Here is a 19,603-nt window from a genome sequence, read left to right as displayed (position 1 = left end):
ATGGTTAGATCAATGTTGGCTAGCAGAACTTGTCTATTGTTGTTGGAGCAAAGGATTCCTCCTGGCACAGTCAGAGGCTTGAAGGTGACTGATTGTCCACCATGGACTGAAGTGCTTGTCCTGATGGTTCAACCATCCGAGACCAAATATGTATCTTCCTATCAGAAAAGGAGCAACCAGGTACTCATAAGATATGTATCGGTGGCACAAGCTGAAAAAGGCCAGTAAGCAACCTATCCCCCTGGAGTGGAGCTTTTTGCTGACTAGTTGGTTGAGGACTCTCTTCAATTTTTTCTGTACTCCAAGCCGGAACTGCAGGAGCAAACCTCTTTGGAGTCATACACTGACTGTTGAACTGCAGTCTTCTTTCATTCAGCAGACATTTATGCCGCGCACACAGGATCGGACTTTTTGACCGGACTGGTCGGACGGACGCCGACGGACCAAATCCAGCGGACAATCCAATCGTGTGTGGGCTCCACTTGACCTTTAGCGGACTTTTCCAGTCGCAAATCTGACGGACTTTAGATTTGCAACTTGCTTCCAATCTTTACGTCGTAACTTTGCCGGACCCAGAAATTCGCTCATCTGTATGCCAGTCCGACGGACAAAAAACGACGCTAGGGCGGCTATTGGCTACTGGCTATCAACTTCCTTATTTTAGTCCGGTGTACGTCATCACGTACGAAACCGACTTTTGTGTGATCGTATGTAGTTAAGTCCGTTCGTTAGAAAGTCTGCCGCAAGTCCGCCAAAAGTCTGTCGAAAGTCTGTCGGATGGGCTGTCGGACTTTTGTAGCCGAAAAGTCCGACCGTGTGTACGCGGCATTACTCTGAGGCAGAAGGCCAAGCTAAACGCAGCTCTTAGCTATCAAATGAAGCTAACCCTTGAAGGGGCTGTTTGGGCTCTCGCAATGCAGACAAGATTGTCTCCCTTGTACAATTATTCCCAGCTCTTCACTATCAAATGAAGCTAGCCCTTGAAAGGGACTGTTTAAACTTTCACAAAGCAGACCAGATTGTCCCACTTGTCAGAATCATTCTTTACGATAGAATTAATATTCTTCATCCCAACCTCCATTGCATTGGAAGAGAGGCAAGGATTAAGGCAGGTTCCCATGCTAAAACTGCAGACAGATATACCCCTAAGGACAAGTCTGACACATAAAGTTACCACTAAAGGATGCTACACCCCCCAAGGGCATACCCAATCATCATGATTGAGTATAAATGGAAAATAGTTATTCCCGCGCTATCATGTGCAGGTATATGAAAGGATGGAAAAGCTGCTTGCACCGAATAGGGTCCAAGTCAACCCTACGCTAACAGAAAACTCAGTAAATGGTATGGTGCTGCGCTAATCCAACAGTAAACTAACAGTACTGCTAAAGGTAGCAGTATGCATAGAAGTCCCTAATGGGAAAATACATAGGCTGATTATGTTTCACAGAACAAAAAGTTAAATGTCAAGCTTGTGAACACAAGTAAAGTGCAAAGTGCAACAGTGGTGTATGGATAGTAAAATTAAAATAGATACCAATATATTAAAATACTAATACATTACAGATAATGGTGCATATTATATTCAAAAAGTGACAGAGTGCAGAGCAATTCAGTGCAAACTAATGCAGTACTATGTGTGTCATGCCCACATAAGGACGCAATGTAAAATTATATACCAATAGGTTTAAAACACTAGTACATTACAAATAGTGGTGCATAATCAATAGACAATGAAAAAGTGCAGAGCAATTCAGTGCAAAATAATAATGCAGTAATTGGTGTGTCATGCACACATAAGGGCACACTGTAATAACGGCGTGACCAGTGTGAAAATAAACACAGTGACAAATCGCAAATCTATATCTCCAAATAGTAAACGCCAAATAAATTGATAAATAAATAAATAAAGGTGCCTAGTGCAATAAATCAAGTGACAGAGGTTCAGTCCATATTGTGCCAACATGATTGAGTATAACCCTAAAGGACACAGCATCCTCCAATGACAACTCCATGTATACAGCTAAGCTCACATCAACCAGACAGGTGACTCATTATGCTGGAAAACCTCTTCCTCATAAGAGCCTAATTTGAAATCCTGCAGTGCAGGTAGAAGTGTCCTGATTGGGGTTTGAACTGAGGAACCCAGTACTGCAAGGTGCAAGGTGCTGACCACTAAGACATTCTTCTACTCTGTCCTTCTGTTCAATTTGCACCTCTCTTCAAGAATGAGCTTCTAGCTTAAACATCATAGGAAAAAAATGCAATGCACTCCTTGCATAGCAAGTACCTCTGCCATTTTAGGCATCCTAACAGCCTTACAAAAAGAAGGTACAAAAACCTACTTATAAATCGTCCTCGTCCGCATCTTCATTTAAGGAATTGTTTGAAGAGGGTTAAATTGGCCAGTTGACCGGTCCTGCGAGGAAAAAGCTTGACATTGTCAGAGTAGGAAATCCTTGCACAGGGATAGTTGTAACAGATTTCTTTACAATAATAATAATAATAATACATGTTATATATAGTGCCCTTTTCATCAAAAGATCTCGAAGTGCTAGCTACAGGTTAAAAACAAAAAAAGAAAATTGAGCAATTTATACGATAAAACAAACATTTAAAAGGGACAAAAAGCTTTGTTAAAAAGTAGGGATGAGCTTCGTGTTCAAGTCAAACCCATGTTCGACTCGAACATCGGCTGTTCGATCGTTCGTCGAATTGCTAACGATATGGGCCGTTCGCGCCAAATTCGTGTGGCGCGTCACGGCCCATAATTCACTGCGGCATCGCAGTGCATTGCTGGCTGATGATTGGCCAAGCATGCATTATGACCCGCATGCTTGGCCAATCACAGCGCCGTCTGAACAGAGAGCCGTAATTGGCCAAAGCCAAGGAGGCTTTGGCCAATTATGGCTCAGGGGATTTAGTACACGCCCCACACTATATAAGGCCGCCTGCACGGCGGCCCTGTGTAGTGTGTGTTCCTACTGTATCTTCTTACTGACAGGCAGGCTTGTCTTGTTACAGTATTTACAGCTACCTGAAGAAAATTACTGGTGTTCTTTTGATCCTATTCGTACCACAGTCAGGCAGCTAAACTATTTAAAGTTAGTGCAGTGCGTCCTGCTCACAGTGTTCAGCTAAACCTACAAGTTGGTGTAGTGAGACCTCTGCACAGTGTTCATCTAAAGCTACAAGTTAGTGCAGTGCGTCCTGCTCACAGTGTTCAGCTAAAACTACAAGTTGGTGTAGTGAGACCTCTACACAGTGTTCATCTAAAGCTACAAGTTACTGCAGTGCGTCCTGCTCACAGTGTTCAGCTAAAACTACAAGTTAGTGCTGTGCGTCCTGCTCACAGTGTTCAGCTAAAAATACAAGTTAGTGCTGTGCGTCCTGCTCACAGTGTTCAGCTAAACCTACAAGTTGGTGTAGTGAGACCTCTGCACAGTGTTCATCTAAAGCTACAAGTTAGTGCAGTGCGTCCTGCTCACAGTGTTCAGCTAGATCCGTTCCTGTTATCTTCTTACTGACAGGCAGGCTTGTCTTGTTACAGTATTTACAGCTACCTGAATAAAATTGCTGGTGTTATTTTGATCCTATTAGTACCACAGTCAGGCAGCTAGACTATTTACAGTTAGCGCAGTGCGTCCTGCTCACAGTGTTCAGCTAAACCTACAAGTTAGTGGGGTGCGTCCTGCTCACAGTGTTCAGCTAAAACTACAAGTTAGTGTGGTGCGTCCACCTCACAGTGTTCAGCTAAACCTACAAGTTAGTGCGGTGCGTCCTGCTCACAGTGTTCAGCTAAACCTACAAGTTGGTGTAGTGAGACCTCTGCACAGTGTTCATCTAAAGCTACAAGTTACTGCAGTGCGTCCTGCTCACAGTGTTCAGCTAAAAATACAAGTTAGTGCTGTGCGTCCTGCTCACAGTGTTCAGCTAAACCTACAAGTTGGTGTAGTGAGACCTCTGCACAGTGTTCATCTAAAGCTACAAGTTAGTGCAGTGCGTCCTGCTCACAGTGTTCAGCTAAAACTACAAGTTAGTGTGGTGCATCCACCTCACAGTGTTCAGCTAAACCTACAAGTTATTTTTTTGCGAGCTCTGCACAGTGTTCAGCTAAAGCTACCTGTAGAAGGTTGGTGGTGTTCTCATACTACAGGCAGGCAGTTGATTTTGCTAGCTGCAATATCAGTACATATATATATATATATATATATATATATCCCAGCTTAGTGCAGCTACAGGCCATTAGTATGTCTGGAAGGCCAAGAAGGAGAGGCAGACAGTCACAAGCCAATAAGAGAGGGCAAGCAGGCTCTGTGTCTAGTGCTGGTCATGGAGACAGTGCATCCTCATCAGCACATGGCCGTGGGACACGCTTGGGCTTCTTTTCGGCAGCTGGCCGTGTTGAGCCGCAACATGCAGAAGACTTGGTCGAGTGGATGACCAAGCCGTCCTCATCCTCCTCATCCTCTCTCACCCATGCCCAGGGTACTTTGTCTGGCAAAGCAGCGGCCTCTTCCCTCGGCTCAATGTCATCAGTGACTCCTTCCCTAGCCCCACCATGTCCTCCTGAGGAGTCCCTCGAACTGTTTGACCACAGTGTTGGGTACATGCTCCAGGAGGATGCCCAGCGTTTGGAAGGCTCTGATGATGATACTGAGCTCAATGAAGGCAGTAACATGAGCACGGACAGAGGGGGTGCCCAAGAAGGACAGCAATCTGGCAGTCATGCTCCCCCTGCTGCAGCATACTGCCAGGTTTGCTCCAGTGATGAGGAGGGAGGGGATGATGAGGTCACTGACTCAACGTGGGTGCCTGATAGGAGAGAGGAGGAGGAGGAGGAGGCGGCACATCACCAACGAGGCAGGATGCCCTCCAGGGGCCAGCCTAAGGGCAGCACATTGACTGCATCACACCCCAAAGCTCCACATGTGCAGGGCGCTGCAGTCTCTGCGCGTTATTCAAAAAGTTCTTTGGTGTGGGCCTTTTTTGAGACGAGTGCATCAGATCGCACCGCTGCTATTTGCAACATATGTCTCAAGCGTATCTCGCGTGGCCAAAACATCTCCCGCTTGGGTACCACATGCTTGACCAGACATATGTTGACCTGCCATGGAGGTTGGTAAGCAAGCGTATCTAAAATACCCACACCAAAGAACAAAGAGGACCTCTCCTTGCTCCTCATCAGCTGAGATTTCCAACCCCACTATACCTTCAGTCCTCTCTGAGACCTGCACTGAGAGGAATGAAGGTGTAGAATTAGGTGTGTCACAGCCAAGTACTTGTGGGCAATCTGCTTTTGGTACATCGACGTCAGATTGTACCAGGCAAATTTCCCTGCCCCAGCTGCTGCACCGCCGAAAGAAGTTTGCTCCCAGCCATCCACATGCCCAGCGGTTGAATGCTAGCTTGGCAAAATTGCTAGCACTTCAACTGCTGCCTTTTCAGTTGGTAGACTCTGCCCCCTTCCGTGAGTTTGTGGAATGTGCGGTTCCTCAGTGGCAGGTACCCAAATGCCACTTTTTCTCACGGAAGGCGATTCCGGCTCTCTACCGGCATGTGGAAGGCAATGTCCATGCCTCGCTGGACAGGGCGGTCAGCGGTAAGGTGCATATTACCGCTGACTCATGGTCCAGCAGGCATGGACAGGGATGTTACCTAAGTTTCACGGCGCATTGGGTGACTCTGCTGGCAGCTGGGAAGGATGCAGGACAAGGTGCAGTAGTGTTGGAGGTTGTTCCGCCACCACGCTTCCAAAATGCTAAGGATTGTGACACACCTCTCTCCTCCACCCCCTCCTCTTCTTCTTCCTCCATGGCCTCTTCCTGTGCTTTGTCCTCGGAACCAGCGGTGCTCTGTAGCCTTTCAAGGGGCTATGCAAGTACGCAGGCCAAAAGATGCCATGCGGTGCTTGAGCTGGTGTGCTTGGGGGACAGGAGCCACACTGGGGCAGAGGTTCTGTCAGCTCTGCAGGGGCAGGTTCAGAGGTAGTTGACGCCACGCCAACTTAAGGCAGGAATGGTGGTTTGCGACAATGGCACCGACCTCCTCTCTGCCCTCCGACAGGGACAAATGACCCATGTGCCCTGTTTGGCTCACGTCCTTAACTTGGTGGTGCAGCGGTTCTTGGGCAGGTACCCGGGCTTACAGGATGTCCTGAGGCAGGCCAGGAAAGTCTGTGTGCATTTCCGCCGGTCATATAATGCCAGTGCTCGGCTGACGGACCTCCAAAAAGAGTTTAACCTGCCCAAGAACCGCCTAATCTGTGACATGCCCACCAGGTGGAACTCAACGTTGGCCATGCTGCAGCAGCTGCACATGCAGCAGAGGGCCATCAATGAGTACCTGTGCGACTATGGCACCAGGACAGGGTCAGGGGAGCTTGTTTTTTTTTCCCCACGCCAGTGGGCCATGATCAGGGATGCATGCACTGTCCTGTCACCATTTGAGGAGGCCACGAGGATGGTGAGCAGTGACAGTGCATGCATCAGTGACACTGTCCCCCTTGTCCACCTGTTGGAGCACACGCTGCGTGGAATAATGGACAGGGCACTTGAGGCAGAACAGAGGCAGGAAGAGGAGGACTTCCTTAGCTCTCAAGGCCCCCTTTATCCAGACAGTGTTCCTGCGTGCCCGCCGATCACACAGGAAGAGGACGAGGAGGAGGAGGAGGAAGATTGTGTCAGTATGGAGGTGGAGCCTGGCACTCAGCATCAGCAGCAGTCTTTAAGGGATCAGTCCCAAGAAACACATGGACTTGTACGTGGCTGGGAAGAGGTGGCTGCGGACCATGTCGTCCTTAGTGACCCAGAGGACTCCGGACCGAATGCCTCAGCAAACCTACGCTGCATGGCCTCCCTGATCCTGCAAAGCCTGCATAAGGATCCTCGTATTCGTGGTATCAAGGAGAAGGACCAATACTGGCTGGCAACCCTCCTTGATCCACGTTACAAGGGTAAGGTTGCAGACCTTATCTTGCCTTTGCAGAGGGAGCAGAGGATGAAACATCTTCGGGAGGCCTTGCAGAAAGGTCTGTGCAACGCGTTCCCAGAGACTGGGAGGTTACAAACTCCTGTTTCTGGACAACGTGTTGTTGAGGCTTCGGTCAGTCAAAGAAGGAGCGGTGGAGAAGGTGGCCGTCTGACCGATGCGTTCAGACAATTTTTTAGTCCGCAGCCCCAAGGTATGATCGGTTCCAGCAACCATCGCCAGCGTCTGTTTTACATGGTGCAGGAATACCTAGGGGCAAGATCAGACTTGGACACCTTTCCCACCGAAAATCCTCTGGCTTACTGGGTCTTGAGGATGGATCACTGGCCAGAGCTTGTACAGTATGCAATTGAGCTACTGGCCTGTCCTGCATCCAGCGTTCTTTCGGAACGCACATTCAGTGCTGCTGGAGGCTTTGTGACCGATCACAGGGTGCGTCTGTCCACCGACTCGGTCGATCGACTGACCTTCATAAAAATGAATCAGTCTTGGATCACCACCAGCTACCAAGCACCTGATGCTGATGTAACCGAATATTTTTTTTTGAAATCTCAGATCCCTTCAAAGACTGCCTATGCTGATGCTGAGTGACTATCCCTGAGTAATTTTCCTCTTCCTCCTCAATCATCACGCTGATAGCTTGTAAGAACATTTTTGGTTCTGGGCGCCACCACCAGTGCCTAAGGCACAATTTTTCAGCCCCTGTTTAACAGGGGCGTGTAATTACAATTTTTGATGCAATACTTTGCAGCAGGGCTCGTTCCTGCGTTCCAACTAGAGTGTCTGTGAGGGGTTGCAGTGTTGTGGCACCAGCACCAGTGCCTAAGGCCCAATTTTTCTGCCCCTGTTTGAGAGGGGCGTGTAATTAAAATTTTTGATGCAATACTTTGCAGCAGGGCTCGTTCTTGCGTTCCAACTAGAGTGTCTGTGAGGGGTTGCAGTGTTGTGGCACCAGCACCAGTGCCTAAGGCCCAATTTTTCTGCCCCTGTTTAACAGGGGCGTGTAATTACAATTTTTGATGCAATACTTTGCAGCAGGGCTCGTTCCTGCGTTCCAACTAGGTTGTCTGTGAGGGGTTGAAGTGTTGTGGCACCAGCACCACCACCAGCACCACCACCACCACCACCAAAGGCCCAATTTTTCTGCCCCTGTTCAACAGGGGCATGTAATTACAATTCTTGATCTAATATTTCACAGCAGGGCCCATTTCTGCACCCACCAAGAGTGAGTGAGGACTTACAGTGTTGTGGCACCAGCACCACCACCACCACCACCAAAGGCCCAGTTTTTCTGCCCCTGTTCAACAGGGGCATGTAATTACAATTCTTGATCTAATATTTCACAGCAGGGCCCTGTGAGGGCTTACAGTGTTGTGGCCACAACAACACCTAAGGCCCAAATTTCTGCTGAGTATATAGGGCAGGCCCCTACTTTCAAACATCTAACTTACAAACGACTCCTACTTGCAAACGGAAGGAGACAACAGGAAGTGAGATGAAATCTACCCCTAGGAAGGGAAATTCTCTCCTGTAAGAGTTAATATGGGAAAAACATTTCTCCTTTCCACTGATGCTTTCCAATCCTTGTTCCACAAAAAACTCCAAATTCTCAAAAAACATTTGTCATTGGGACAAAAAGTGAGGTGAAATCTTCTAAACCAAATGTCACAGGGGTGATAACCCTTCCCTATGTTTTCCAAAAAGCTTAAAAAAGATTTTTTGGCTGGAGCTAAACAGGTTAAAAATGTACCCATTCAAAATGACAAACAGATTCTACTTAACAACAAACCTACAGTCCCTGTCTTGTTTGCACCGCCTGTATACTGCTGTTCAGAGTATATAGGGCCTGGTGGCCCCACACCTTTCCTTATTTTAATTTGGGTGCGGGGTTCCCCTTAATATTCATACAAGACCCAAAGGGGCTGGTAATGGACTGGGGGGTACCCATGCCATTTGTCTCACTGATTTTCATCCATATTGCCAGGACCCGACATTACATTAAACCCGCAAGCAGTTTTAAATGAGATTTTTTTCCTTTAAAAATGACATTTGGTGCAGGGACTGTTCTAAACACGGGAAACACGCGCCACTTTACAGGCATACTATAGACACCCCCCAGGTACGATATTTAAAGGAATATTTCACTTTTTTTTTTTTTACTTTAAGCATCATTAAAATCACTGCTCCCAAAAAAAACGTCCATTTTTAAAAGTTTTTTTTTGCATTGATACATGTCCCCTGGGGTAGGACCCGGGTCCCCAAACCCTTTTTAGGACAATACCATGCAAATTAGCCTTTAAAATGAGCACTTTTGATTTCGAACGTTCGAGTCCTATAGACATCAATGGGGTTCTAACGTTCGTGCGAACTTTCGGTCCATTCGCAGGTTCTGGTGCGAACCGAACCGGGGGGTGTTCGGCTCATCCCTACTAAAAAGAAATGTCTTAAGACCTTTTTTAAAACAGTCAGTAGATTGAGGAGCCCTCAAGGTGTCAGGTAGGGCATTCCACAGGCGCGGGGCAGCTGCACAAAAGTCCCTGTCTCCCATTGTCCTGAGTCTAGTTCTGGGTATATGAAGAAGGTTTGAGTGAATGGAGCGGAGGTGACGTGTTGTGTTTTGTGGTTTACAGTGTGGTGACCACCTGTGGCAACCTGTTGGTCGCTGTGATCTTCCTCCATGGATGCCTGAATAAAGCAGCACAATTTATATAGGGTTTTGCCAGCCAAGGCACGAGCACCAAAGGCCCAGTTTACGATGTGCTTAATACATGCAGATTTGGAGAGGCTTAATAGCAAGTGTCCATTAGTCAGCTTTCCATACACCAGCTTTAAGAGGCCTGCAGAAGGGCTGACAATCCAGAAACAGTATCAGTAAAGAAGACACTGCCCCCCCAACTATATCCTGCATCTTTTCCTCCCCTTCTCCCCCAACTACAATTACCAATCTTGCTTCCAACTGGAGAATTCCATTGGCCACTGTCAAAAATGTGTTTTTTGCATTTACACCCAAGACCAATTCTCCTTTCTTAGTAAAGATTTTACACATTCGTTCAATCCTCTCCCCTATACCTACCCACCCCCCTTTTTTTTTCTTTCTCTCTTCTCTGCATCCTAAATGAATCCCTCAAATGACCTTGCTATTATATGTTATGGGAAATACCCCTTTGCATCCTCTCCTTTATATGCTATGGGATTTACCCTGTTTCATATCTGTTGCCCATAGTCTGATGATCGACATACGTTACCCTTGTTTGTTTGTTTTTTGTCCCCACACAATACAATTCAATACAAGCCTAGAATCTCCCCAAAAATAGGTCCACGTCTCATTTCAGGGAGGATCCTTGGCTTTCAGTGAGACCAGTCTAAAAATGGGCTCAATCCCAAGTTACTAAACAAGTGCATTTGGACAAAAAGTCTGGCTTGACTTCCACTTTAAGGATTTGGGAGTAGTTACAACCTCTGTTTAATCTTTTACTTACATCAAGACCTATTGAATGTTATTTTTGCTTTACTAAAGTTCAGTGATCAAATTAAGATTTCACTTTCCAGCTTTCTAAAGTTAACATGTTTTGACAGAAAAAAATGAAAATGTTTATTGCGGATACATTACTTATAGAAAAAGCCATCTAAATATCATATTTACACAATCTCCTGTTGATCTCCCAGACTATATGAGGTGACTTGATCTGTATAACACTCATACATCTTGTAGGCTGCACCGTCAAAGTGTACAATGCTGTACTATGACTCTTTATATGAAGAAGATTATATGGACAGCATTATTATCTAAAGATGTATGGTAACCATTTTCTTTGCACAGCATTTGCTTGTGTCTCTGTAATACTGCTGGGGCAAGGTCAGAAACTAAGCTCTGGACCACAATGTTTTATCAGGAAGATTAGGTATCTATTCAATGCAAAATATTTCCAGGATGGAGACTTTATTATTGGCGGAATATTCACTGTAAATGTTGCTGTAGCTCGTTTCTACAAACTCCTCCATGATGTATCGGTTTGCAGCCAGTAAGTAGTGGTAGATGAGCCTCTTTAATTCAAATAGTTTTTATTTAATGTTAACATAAAACATATAATGCAAGTATGGTATACATAAGTCTCTGTCCATGTTTATACGTATATTTTCTGTGAAACTTTAATTACTATTAGAAATCAATTATCCAGTTTTCTATAGAATAAGATCCTCCTGACTAAAGACAGAAATGAAATGATAAAGGTCAGGTTGTTGCCTTATATTTACTTAAAGGAGAAAACAAAAGGAAAGGGTGATAGATTTGCTATATTAACTGTTCCTGTAACTGGTTCATAATGATTATTCAAACATATATCTCAGCAGTGTATTTTAACATTAACGTATTTAAACTAATTAAGGTGTAGGTGAAAAGGCTCTCCGGGTAGACCAGTTAGATTCAAATTTAGAGGTGTTTCCATCCCTGTATGCTAGAATTTTTTTTTCGAATTCTGCTACAGTGCTGACCTTCGTGATGATCTCCCTTATACTAGGGATTTTGTTTGTTTACCATTTGTACATTATCACTGCTCGTGCAGCACAAAATATATGTATGGCTATCGATCTGACCGAGATTGGGTAGTTTGACATATTTATGCTAAGGATAGCTTGTTATAATAATCAGTTTTATAAAGACCCCAGTTACTCTAGATATTGAATTGAATGTTTCTGACCAGAAGCTATGGAAATGGAGTCAGGCACAGACCATATGCTTTAAAGTTCCTACTTGGCCACACCCTCTCCAACATAGGTGTGAGTTGTCTTTGGAGAATTTCCAAACTATGTATGGGGTGAAATGCCGTCTTATTAAGAATTTTTGTGCTAGTTCTTCATAGTTAGAGCATCGGCAAAATTGGTGAATACATTTGATCGCTACTAGCCATTGTTGGTCTGAATATGTTTTGCCCAGTTCTTTCTCCCATTTAAGTAGAGAGGGGTATGTTTGGTAAAGGTAGTTTTATGCCCCGTACACACGGTCGGATTTTCCGACGGAAAATGTGTGATAGGACCTTGTTGTCGGAAATTCCGACCGTGTGTAGGCTCCATCACACATTTTCCATCGGATTTTCCGACACACAAAGTTTGAGAGCAGGATATAAAATTTTCCGACAACAAAATCCGTTGTCGGAAATTCCGATCGTGTGTACACAAATCCGACGGACAAAGTGCCACGCATGCTCAGAATAAATAAAGAGATAAAAGCTATTGGCCACTGCCCCATTTATAGTCCCGACGTACGTGTTTTACGTCACCGCATTCAGAACGATCGGATTTTCCGACAACTTTGTGTGACCCTGTGTATGCAAGACAAGTTTGAGCCAACATCCGTTGGAAAAAATCCTAGGATTTTGTTGTCGGAATGTCCGGACAAAGTCCTTTCATCTTTGGGGTAGTGGTATGTAAAAATGTCCATACTTTCCCAGAGATTGACATGTGGGTGCTCTTGGTGTGTTGGTAGAATGAGGAGATCTGGGTATATGTGAATATTCATTTGTTAGAACTTGGTTGTCATATACCAGATAAGACCAGAACTGTGTGGACTACAACAGAGTGAACCTGACATAAATAGGTGAAAGTAAGTTTATTAACCACTTCAGCCCCGGAAGGATTTACCCCCTTCCTGACCAGAGCACTTTTTACAATTTGGCACTGCGTCGCTTTAACTGCTAATTGCGCGGTCATGCAATGCTGTACCCAAACGAAATTTGCGTCCTTTTCTTCCCACAAATAGAGCTTTCTTTTGATGGTATTTGATCACCTCTGCCATTTTTATTTTTTGCGATATTCACGGAAAAAGACCGAAAATTTTGAAAACAAAATGATATTTTCTACTTTTTGTTCTAAAAAAACCCAATAAACTCAATTTTAGTCATACATTTAGGCCAAAATGTATTCGGCCACATGTCTTTGGTAAAAAAAATGTCAATAAGTGTATATTTATTGGTTTGCGCAAAAGTTATAGCGCCTACAAACTAGGGTACATTTTCTGGAATTTACACAGCCTTTAATTTATGACTGCCTATGTCGTTTCTTGAGGTGCTAAAATGGCAGGGCAGTACAAAACCCCCACAAATGACCCCATTTTGGAAAGTAGACACCCCAAGGAAATTGCTGAGAGGCATGTTGAGCCCATTGAATATTCATTTTTTTTGTCCCAAGTGATTGAATAATGACAAAAAAAAAAAAAATTACAAAAAGTTGTCACTAAATGATATATTGCTCACACAGGCCATGGGCATATGTGGAATTGCACCCCAAAATACATTTAGCTGCTTCTCCTGAGTATGGGGATACCACATGTGTGGGACTTTTTGGGAGCCTAGCCGCGTACGGGGCCCCGAAAACCAATCACTGCCTTCAGGATTTCTAAGGGCGTACATTTTTTATTTTACTCCTCACGACCTATCACAGTTTTGAAGGCCATAAAATGCCCAGATGGCATAAACCCCCCCCCCCAAATGACCCCATTTTGGAAAGTAGACACCCCAAGCTATTTGCTTTGAGGCATGTTGAGTCCATGGAATGTTTTATATTTTGACACAAGTTGCGGGAAAGTGACAATTTTTTTTTTTTTTTGCACAAAGTTGTCACTAAATGATATATTGCTCACACAGGCCATGGGCATATGTGGAATTGCACCCCAAAATACATTTAGCTACTTCTCCTGAGTACGGGGATACCACATGTGTGGGACTTTTTGGGAGCCTAGCCGGGGACGGGGCCCCGAAAACCAATCACCGCCTTCAGGATTTCTAAGGGTGTAAATTTTTGATTTCACTCTTCACTGCCTATCACAGTTTCGGAGGCCATGGAATGCCGAGGTGGCACAACCCCCCCCCCCAAATGACCCCATTTTGGAAAGCAGACACCCCAAGCTATTTGCTGAGAGGCATGGTGAGTATTTTGCAGCTCTCATTTGTTTTTGAAAATAAAGAAAGACGAGAAAAAATTTTTTTTTTTTCTTTTTTCAATTTTCAAAACTTTGTGACAAAAAGTGAGGTCTGCAAAATACTCACTATACCTCTCAGCAAATAGCTTGGGGTGTCTACTTTCCAAAATGGGGTCATTTGGGGGGGTTTTTTGCCACCTGGGCATTCCATGGCCTCCGAAACTGTGATAGGCAGTGAAGAGTGAAATCAAAAATTTACGGCCTTAGAAAGCCTGAAGGCGGTGCTTGGTTTTCGGGGTCCCGTACGTGGCTAGGCTTCCAAAAAGTCACACATGTGGTATCCCCGTACTCAGGAGAAGCAACAGAATGTATTTTGGGGTGTAATTTCACATATTCCCATGGCATGTTTGAGCAATATATCATTTAGTGACAACTTTTCGCAAAAAAAAATAAAAAAAATAAAAAATTGTCTCTTTCCCACAACTTGTGTCACAATATAAAATATTCCATGGACTCGACATGACTCTCAGCAAATAGCTTGGGGTGTCTACTTTCCAAAATGGGGTAATTTGGGGGGGGTTTTGAACTGTCCTGGCATTTTATGCACAACATTTAGAAGCTTATGTCACACATCACCCACTCTTCTAACCACTTGAAGACAAAGCCCTTTCTGACACTTTTTGATTACATAAAAAAATATTTTTTTTTTTGCAAGAAAATTACTTTGAACCCCCACACACTATATATTTTTTTTAAAGCAAATGCCCTACAGATTAAAATGGTGGGTGTTTCATTTTTTTTTTTCACACAGTATTTGCGCAGCGATTTTTCAAACGCATTTTTTGGGGAAAAAACACACTTTTTTAAATTTTAATGCACTAAAACACACTATATTGCCCAAATGTTTGATGAAATAAAAAAGATAGGCCGAGCACATGGATACCAAACATGACATGCTTTAAAATTGCGCACAAACGTGCAGTGGCGACAAACTAAATACATTTTTAAAAGCCTTTAAAAGCCTTTACAGGTTACCACTTTAGATTTACAGAGGAGGTCTACTGCTAAAATTACTGCCCTCGATCTGACGTTCGCGGTGATACCTCACATGCATGGTGCAATTGCTGTTTACATTTGACGCCAGACCGACGCTTGCGTTCGCCTTTTTTTTTTTTCTTTATTATTATTTTTTTTTTTATCTTATTTTTAAACTGTTCCTTTCATTTTTTTTTTTTAAATCATTTTTATTGTTATCTCAGGGAATGTAAATATCCCCTATCATAGCAATAGGTAGTGACAGGTACTCTTTTTTGAAAAAATTGGGGTCTATTAGACCCTAGATTTCTCCTCTGCCCTCAAAGCATCTGACCACACCAAGATCGGTGTGATAAAATGCTTTCCCAATTTCCCAATGGCGCTGTTTACATCCGGCGAAATCTAAGTCATAAAATGCTCGTAGCTTCCGGTTTCTTAGGCCATAGAGATGTTTGGAGCCACTCTGGTCTCTCATCAGCTCTATGGTCAGCTGGCTGAATCACCGGCTGCATTTTCAGGTTCCCTGTTGAGACAGGAGAGCCAGAGAAAAACACGAAAGACGTTGGGGGGGGTCATTCCCTCCCACTGCTTATAAAAGCAGTCTAGAGGCTAATTAGCCGCTAGGATTGCTTTTACATGAAAGCCGACCGCTGGCTGAAAAGAATGATACCAAGATGATACCTAAACCTGCAGGCATCATTCTGGTATAACCACTCAAAGTCGTGAATGGCGTACCTGAAGACAAAAAAATGGTTAACAATAAAGCACAGTAAATGGTAAAGTATAAAAAATTGCATACCTGAAAAGCAAACATGATAAAACATAATAACAATAAAACATTGCAGAATAGAATACAGTAAAAAAGAGCAGAACAATAGAGAGAATAGAGAGAGAGAGAACAATAAAACGACAACTATTTTTTTTTATTTTATATTTTTGTATGTGTTTTTTTTTTTACACTTTTTTTTGTAACTGTAACTTTTATAACTGTAACCGGTTCCAGGTTCGGGTCTCTCAAAATGCGATGGCATCTTAGGAGACCCTGTGAAAGTGTGCCTAGTCTGTGCAATGCTGTACCCTACGCTAATACTCAACTAGTGAATGGTAGCGTTCAAAACATTCAGCAATGCAAAGACCAGCATTGTCAGGACAGGAGGGACAATAATAGCGGGTGTCACGCCTATATCCGCGCTTGCTGCAGACACGACATCTTTTTTGGGGGGATTTGCTGGGTAGGGGTACTCGGGAGGACATAAAGAAAATGCCTCTCATGCAGCTGACTGCATTTGGTTGGGGATGTGAATGGGGGAAGTACGGGTGTTGCAGAAGTGGTGGGTTCCCAATTAGGATTGGCGAATGCAGCAGGAAGGGCATTATGGGCACGACGGGCCTGTGTTTGTCTTTTTGGTGACAGCGGGACACTACTTGTGCTTGCCACCTCACCAGCTTGAACTGCACTTATTGGACTCGCCACGTCACCAAGTGTTACTGCAGTGCTGGTTTGACTACGACCGGGGTGTACTAGGCCGCTGGTGCTTGCCAGTTCACCAAAACGCTACAAAAAAAACTGTTAGCGATCGCAGGGATCAGGCCTGACTCTGCGAACGCTGCAGTTACGCGTTTAGTGTTTTGTAAGTGACAGTGATCGATCGATACTGCACTTGGGTGGGCTGGGCTGGGCCGGGCGGAGGGGCAAAACGCAGGTGCTAGCAGGTATCTGGGCTGATCCCGCTAACACTGCGTGTTTGGGAACCCTAAACTGCTGGGGACGCTAGTATAGATCTGATCGGACCAGATATTAATCCGTTCAGATACTATACCACTAAGGGAGGCGTATGCTGCGTGCGTGGGTGTTAGCGGTACTGGCGCTAATCTGACGCTGCCTGGGGCGACGCATATCACCGCCGGGCGATCAGGGGGCTAAACATTTATTCGGTAATAAACGGCGGGTGCCCTGACACTATACAAAATAAACGAACTAACCAGCGTCACCCGTAACGGTTATACAGTGATCAGTGGTGAAAGGGTTAACTAGGGGGCCATCAAGGGGTTAAAACATTTATTAGATAGTATATGGGGGTCCCTGTCGCTATAAAACGCTGACGGCGAACCTAAATATTTACCTCCCTAACTAGCGTCACCAGCGACACTAATACAGCGATCAGAAAAATGATCGCTTAGCGACACTGGTGACAGGGGGTGATCAAGGGGTTAAAACTGTATTAGGGGGGGTTAGGGGGGTACCCTAGACCTACAGGGGGCTAACACTCACTGCCCTAACACTTCTAACTGTCACAAACTGACACCAATCAGTAATCAGAAAAAACAAATACTGCTTGGTGTCAGTTTGTGACGGGGGGGGGGGGGGGCGATCGGGGGTGTTTTATGTGCCTGGCATGTTCTACTGTGTGTGTGTTTTGTGCACTTACATGTCTTCTCTCCTCGGCGCTGGAACGGAAACTGCCGAGCCGAGGAGAGATGACATCACATCCTCTGCCTGTGTGTACTACACACAGGCAGGGGAGGATTCCGATTGGCTGGGAGCGATCGCGAGGGGGGGGGGCCACGATCGGATGGTCTCCCCCTCGCCTCTCAACGCTCCCAGTCAAATGCCGACCGCTGCTGGCTCCGGGGGGTGGTCCGATCGGACCCCCCGCCCGCGGGAGGCAGATCACGTATGGGTACGTGATTCTGCCTGCCTGTGCCATTCTGCCGCAGTATATCTGCGTTAGGCGGTCGGCAAGTGGTTAAGGTAAATGCATATACATGTGAACACACCACCAATACAGAGTGAACAAACCAAACAGTGATAATACACAACCAGCATATGTAGCAAAAGGGAGTACCAGAATCGTAGTCAAGCCAGGCTACATTCATAAACAGGAGATCAGTAGCTGGGAAGGGAAACAAACAGGACAAAGAGAGGATGGATGGATCACAGGAGGGACGGGTCAGGTACAAGGCTCAGGGTCCAGGGTTCAGGTAACAGACAGGAATCAGGAATCAGGTTCAGGAATCAGATTTCAGGATCAGAGTAACAGGATGCAGGCTGCAGGTCAGGGCTCAAGGACAATACCAGGGCAACATGAGTGTGCACTTGCCGGGTATTTATACTGCAGCTGCTAATTAAGGTCAGGTGACACCTGTCTGCAGAGGGGAATACCTGCTCCATACTGCCAGGATTCCTCCGCTGGTGGACGCCAGTACTGCGGCCCAAAGGTGACAGAATACCAGCAGGAAAAAGCTCTTCTGACAGCTCCAAACTGACAGGAGACACCTGCTGGTGGACCTCAGTACTGCACGCCAAATGATCGATATTACCAGTGGTAATGACATTGGTATTTGTGTTGTACATCTGAGAATGACATCAATTTGTCTTTTTTTACTAGATCCTGTAAAGAGTAGATGTCTTTATTTAACCATTGGTTCAGGGATATGTTTGGAATTACCGATTTGAGGGATTCTGAGGGGCTGGGGATGGGGATGGTATCGGATGTTAAAGTATCATCCTTTGTTGTCTTCAAATCGGACCATGCCTGGATTGTTGCTAGTATGGTGGGGTGATCTATCGTTTTGCCTGTGTGAAGTAGGTTAGATGCTAAGAAGGGATAGTGGTGATTTAGGAAATAGCCATGCAAATTCTAGTTGACACCAGGGTTTTATAGTGGTTTTTGCAAACCAGTTTTTAAGTTGGTCTAATACAGCTGCTGTATAGTAGTCCTTTAGTAGTGGTAAACCCATCCCTCCCACTGATTTGTGTTTCCTTTGCAACAGAGGGGGACATCTAGCTCTACTGCCTGCCCATACAATTTTTGACAGTTGTTTTTGCATTGTTGTAAGTTGGATTCCTAAATAATTTATGGAGCATGTGGTCCATGGATATGGCAATTTATGTTGCAGGGATGATTTAAGAGTTTTATCAATTGCTATACTCAGTATGTTAGATTTAGAGGCGTTGACTTTGTAATAGGCCTCTTTACTAGGGATGAGCCGAACACCCCCCGGTTCGGTTCGCACTAGAACCTGCGAACGGACCGAAAATTTGCACGAACCCCATTGACGTCTATGGGACTCGAACATTTGAAATAAAAAGCGCTAATTTTAACCGCTTCAGCCCCGGAAGATTTTACCCCCTTCCTGACCAGAGCGTGTTTTGCGATTCAGCACTGCTTCGCTTTAACTGACAATTGCGCGGTCGTGCGACGTGGCTCCCAAACAAAATTGACGTCCTTTTTTTCCCACAAATAGAGATTTCTTTTGGTGGTATTTGATCGCCTCAGCAATTTTTATTTTTTGCGCTATAAACAAAATAAGAGCGACAATTTTGAAAAAAACGCACTATTTTTTACATTTTGCTATAATAAATATCCCCCAAAAATATATAAAAAAATATTCCTCAGTTTAGGCCGATCATATTCTTCTACATATTTTTGGTAAAAAAAAAAATCGCAATAAGCGTTTATTGATTGGTTTGCGCAAAAGTTATAGCGTTTACTAAATAGGGGATAGTTTTATGGCATTTTTATTAATAATTTTTTTTTTTACTAGTAATGGCGGCGATCAGCGATTTTTTATTGTGACTGCGACGTTATGGCGGACATGTCGGACATTTTTGACACATTTTTGGGACCATTGTCATTTATACAGCGATCAGTGCGATTAAAA

The 19,603-nt window shown here is 44.7% G+C and overlaps 1 protein-coding gene across 1 annotated transcript in view; it reads left to right on the top strand.

Moving 5' to 3' along the window:
- The window catches only part of LOC141128069 (vomeronasal type-2 receptor 26-like), a 58,390-nt gene continuing 38,787 nt past the window's right edge, over window positions 1–19,603 (top strand). Inside the window, exon 1 of the mRNA XM_073615138.1 lies at window positions 1–224. Within this exon, the coding sequence (XP_073471239.1) occupies window positions 1–224 (224 nt within the window). The remainder of the gene's footprint in view (window positions 225–19,603) is intronic.

This window comes from Aquarana catesbeiana, linkage group LG01 (assembly GCF_042186555.1).
Source record: "Aquarana catesbeiana isolate 2022-GZ linkage group LG01, ASM4218655v1, whole genome shotgun sequence".
NCBI lineage: Eukaryota > Metazoa > Chordata > Amphibia > Anura > Ranidae > Aquarana > Aquarana catesbeiana.
The sequence above is the reverse complement of the archived record's forward strand: the minus strand, read 5'-3'. Positions and strand labels throughout refer to the sequence as shown.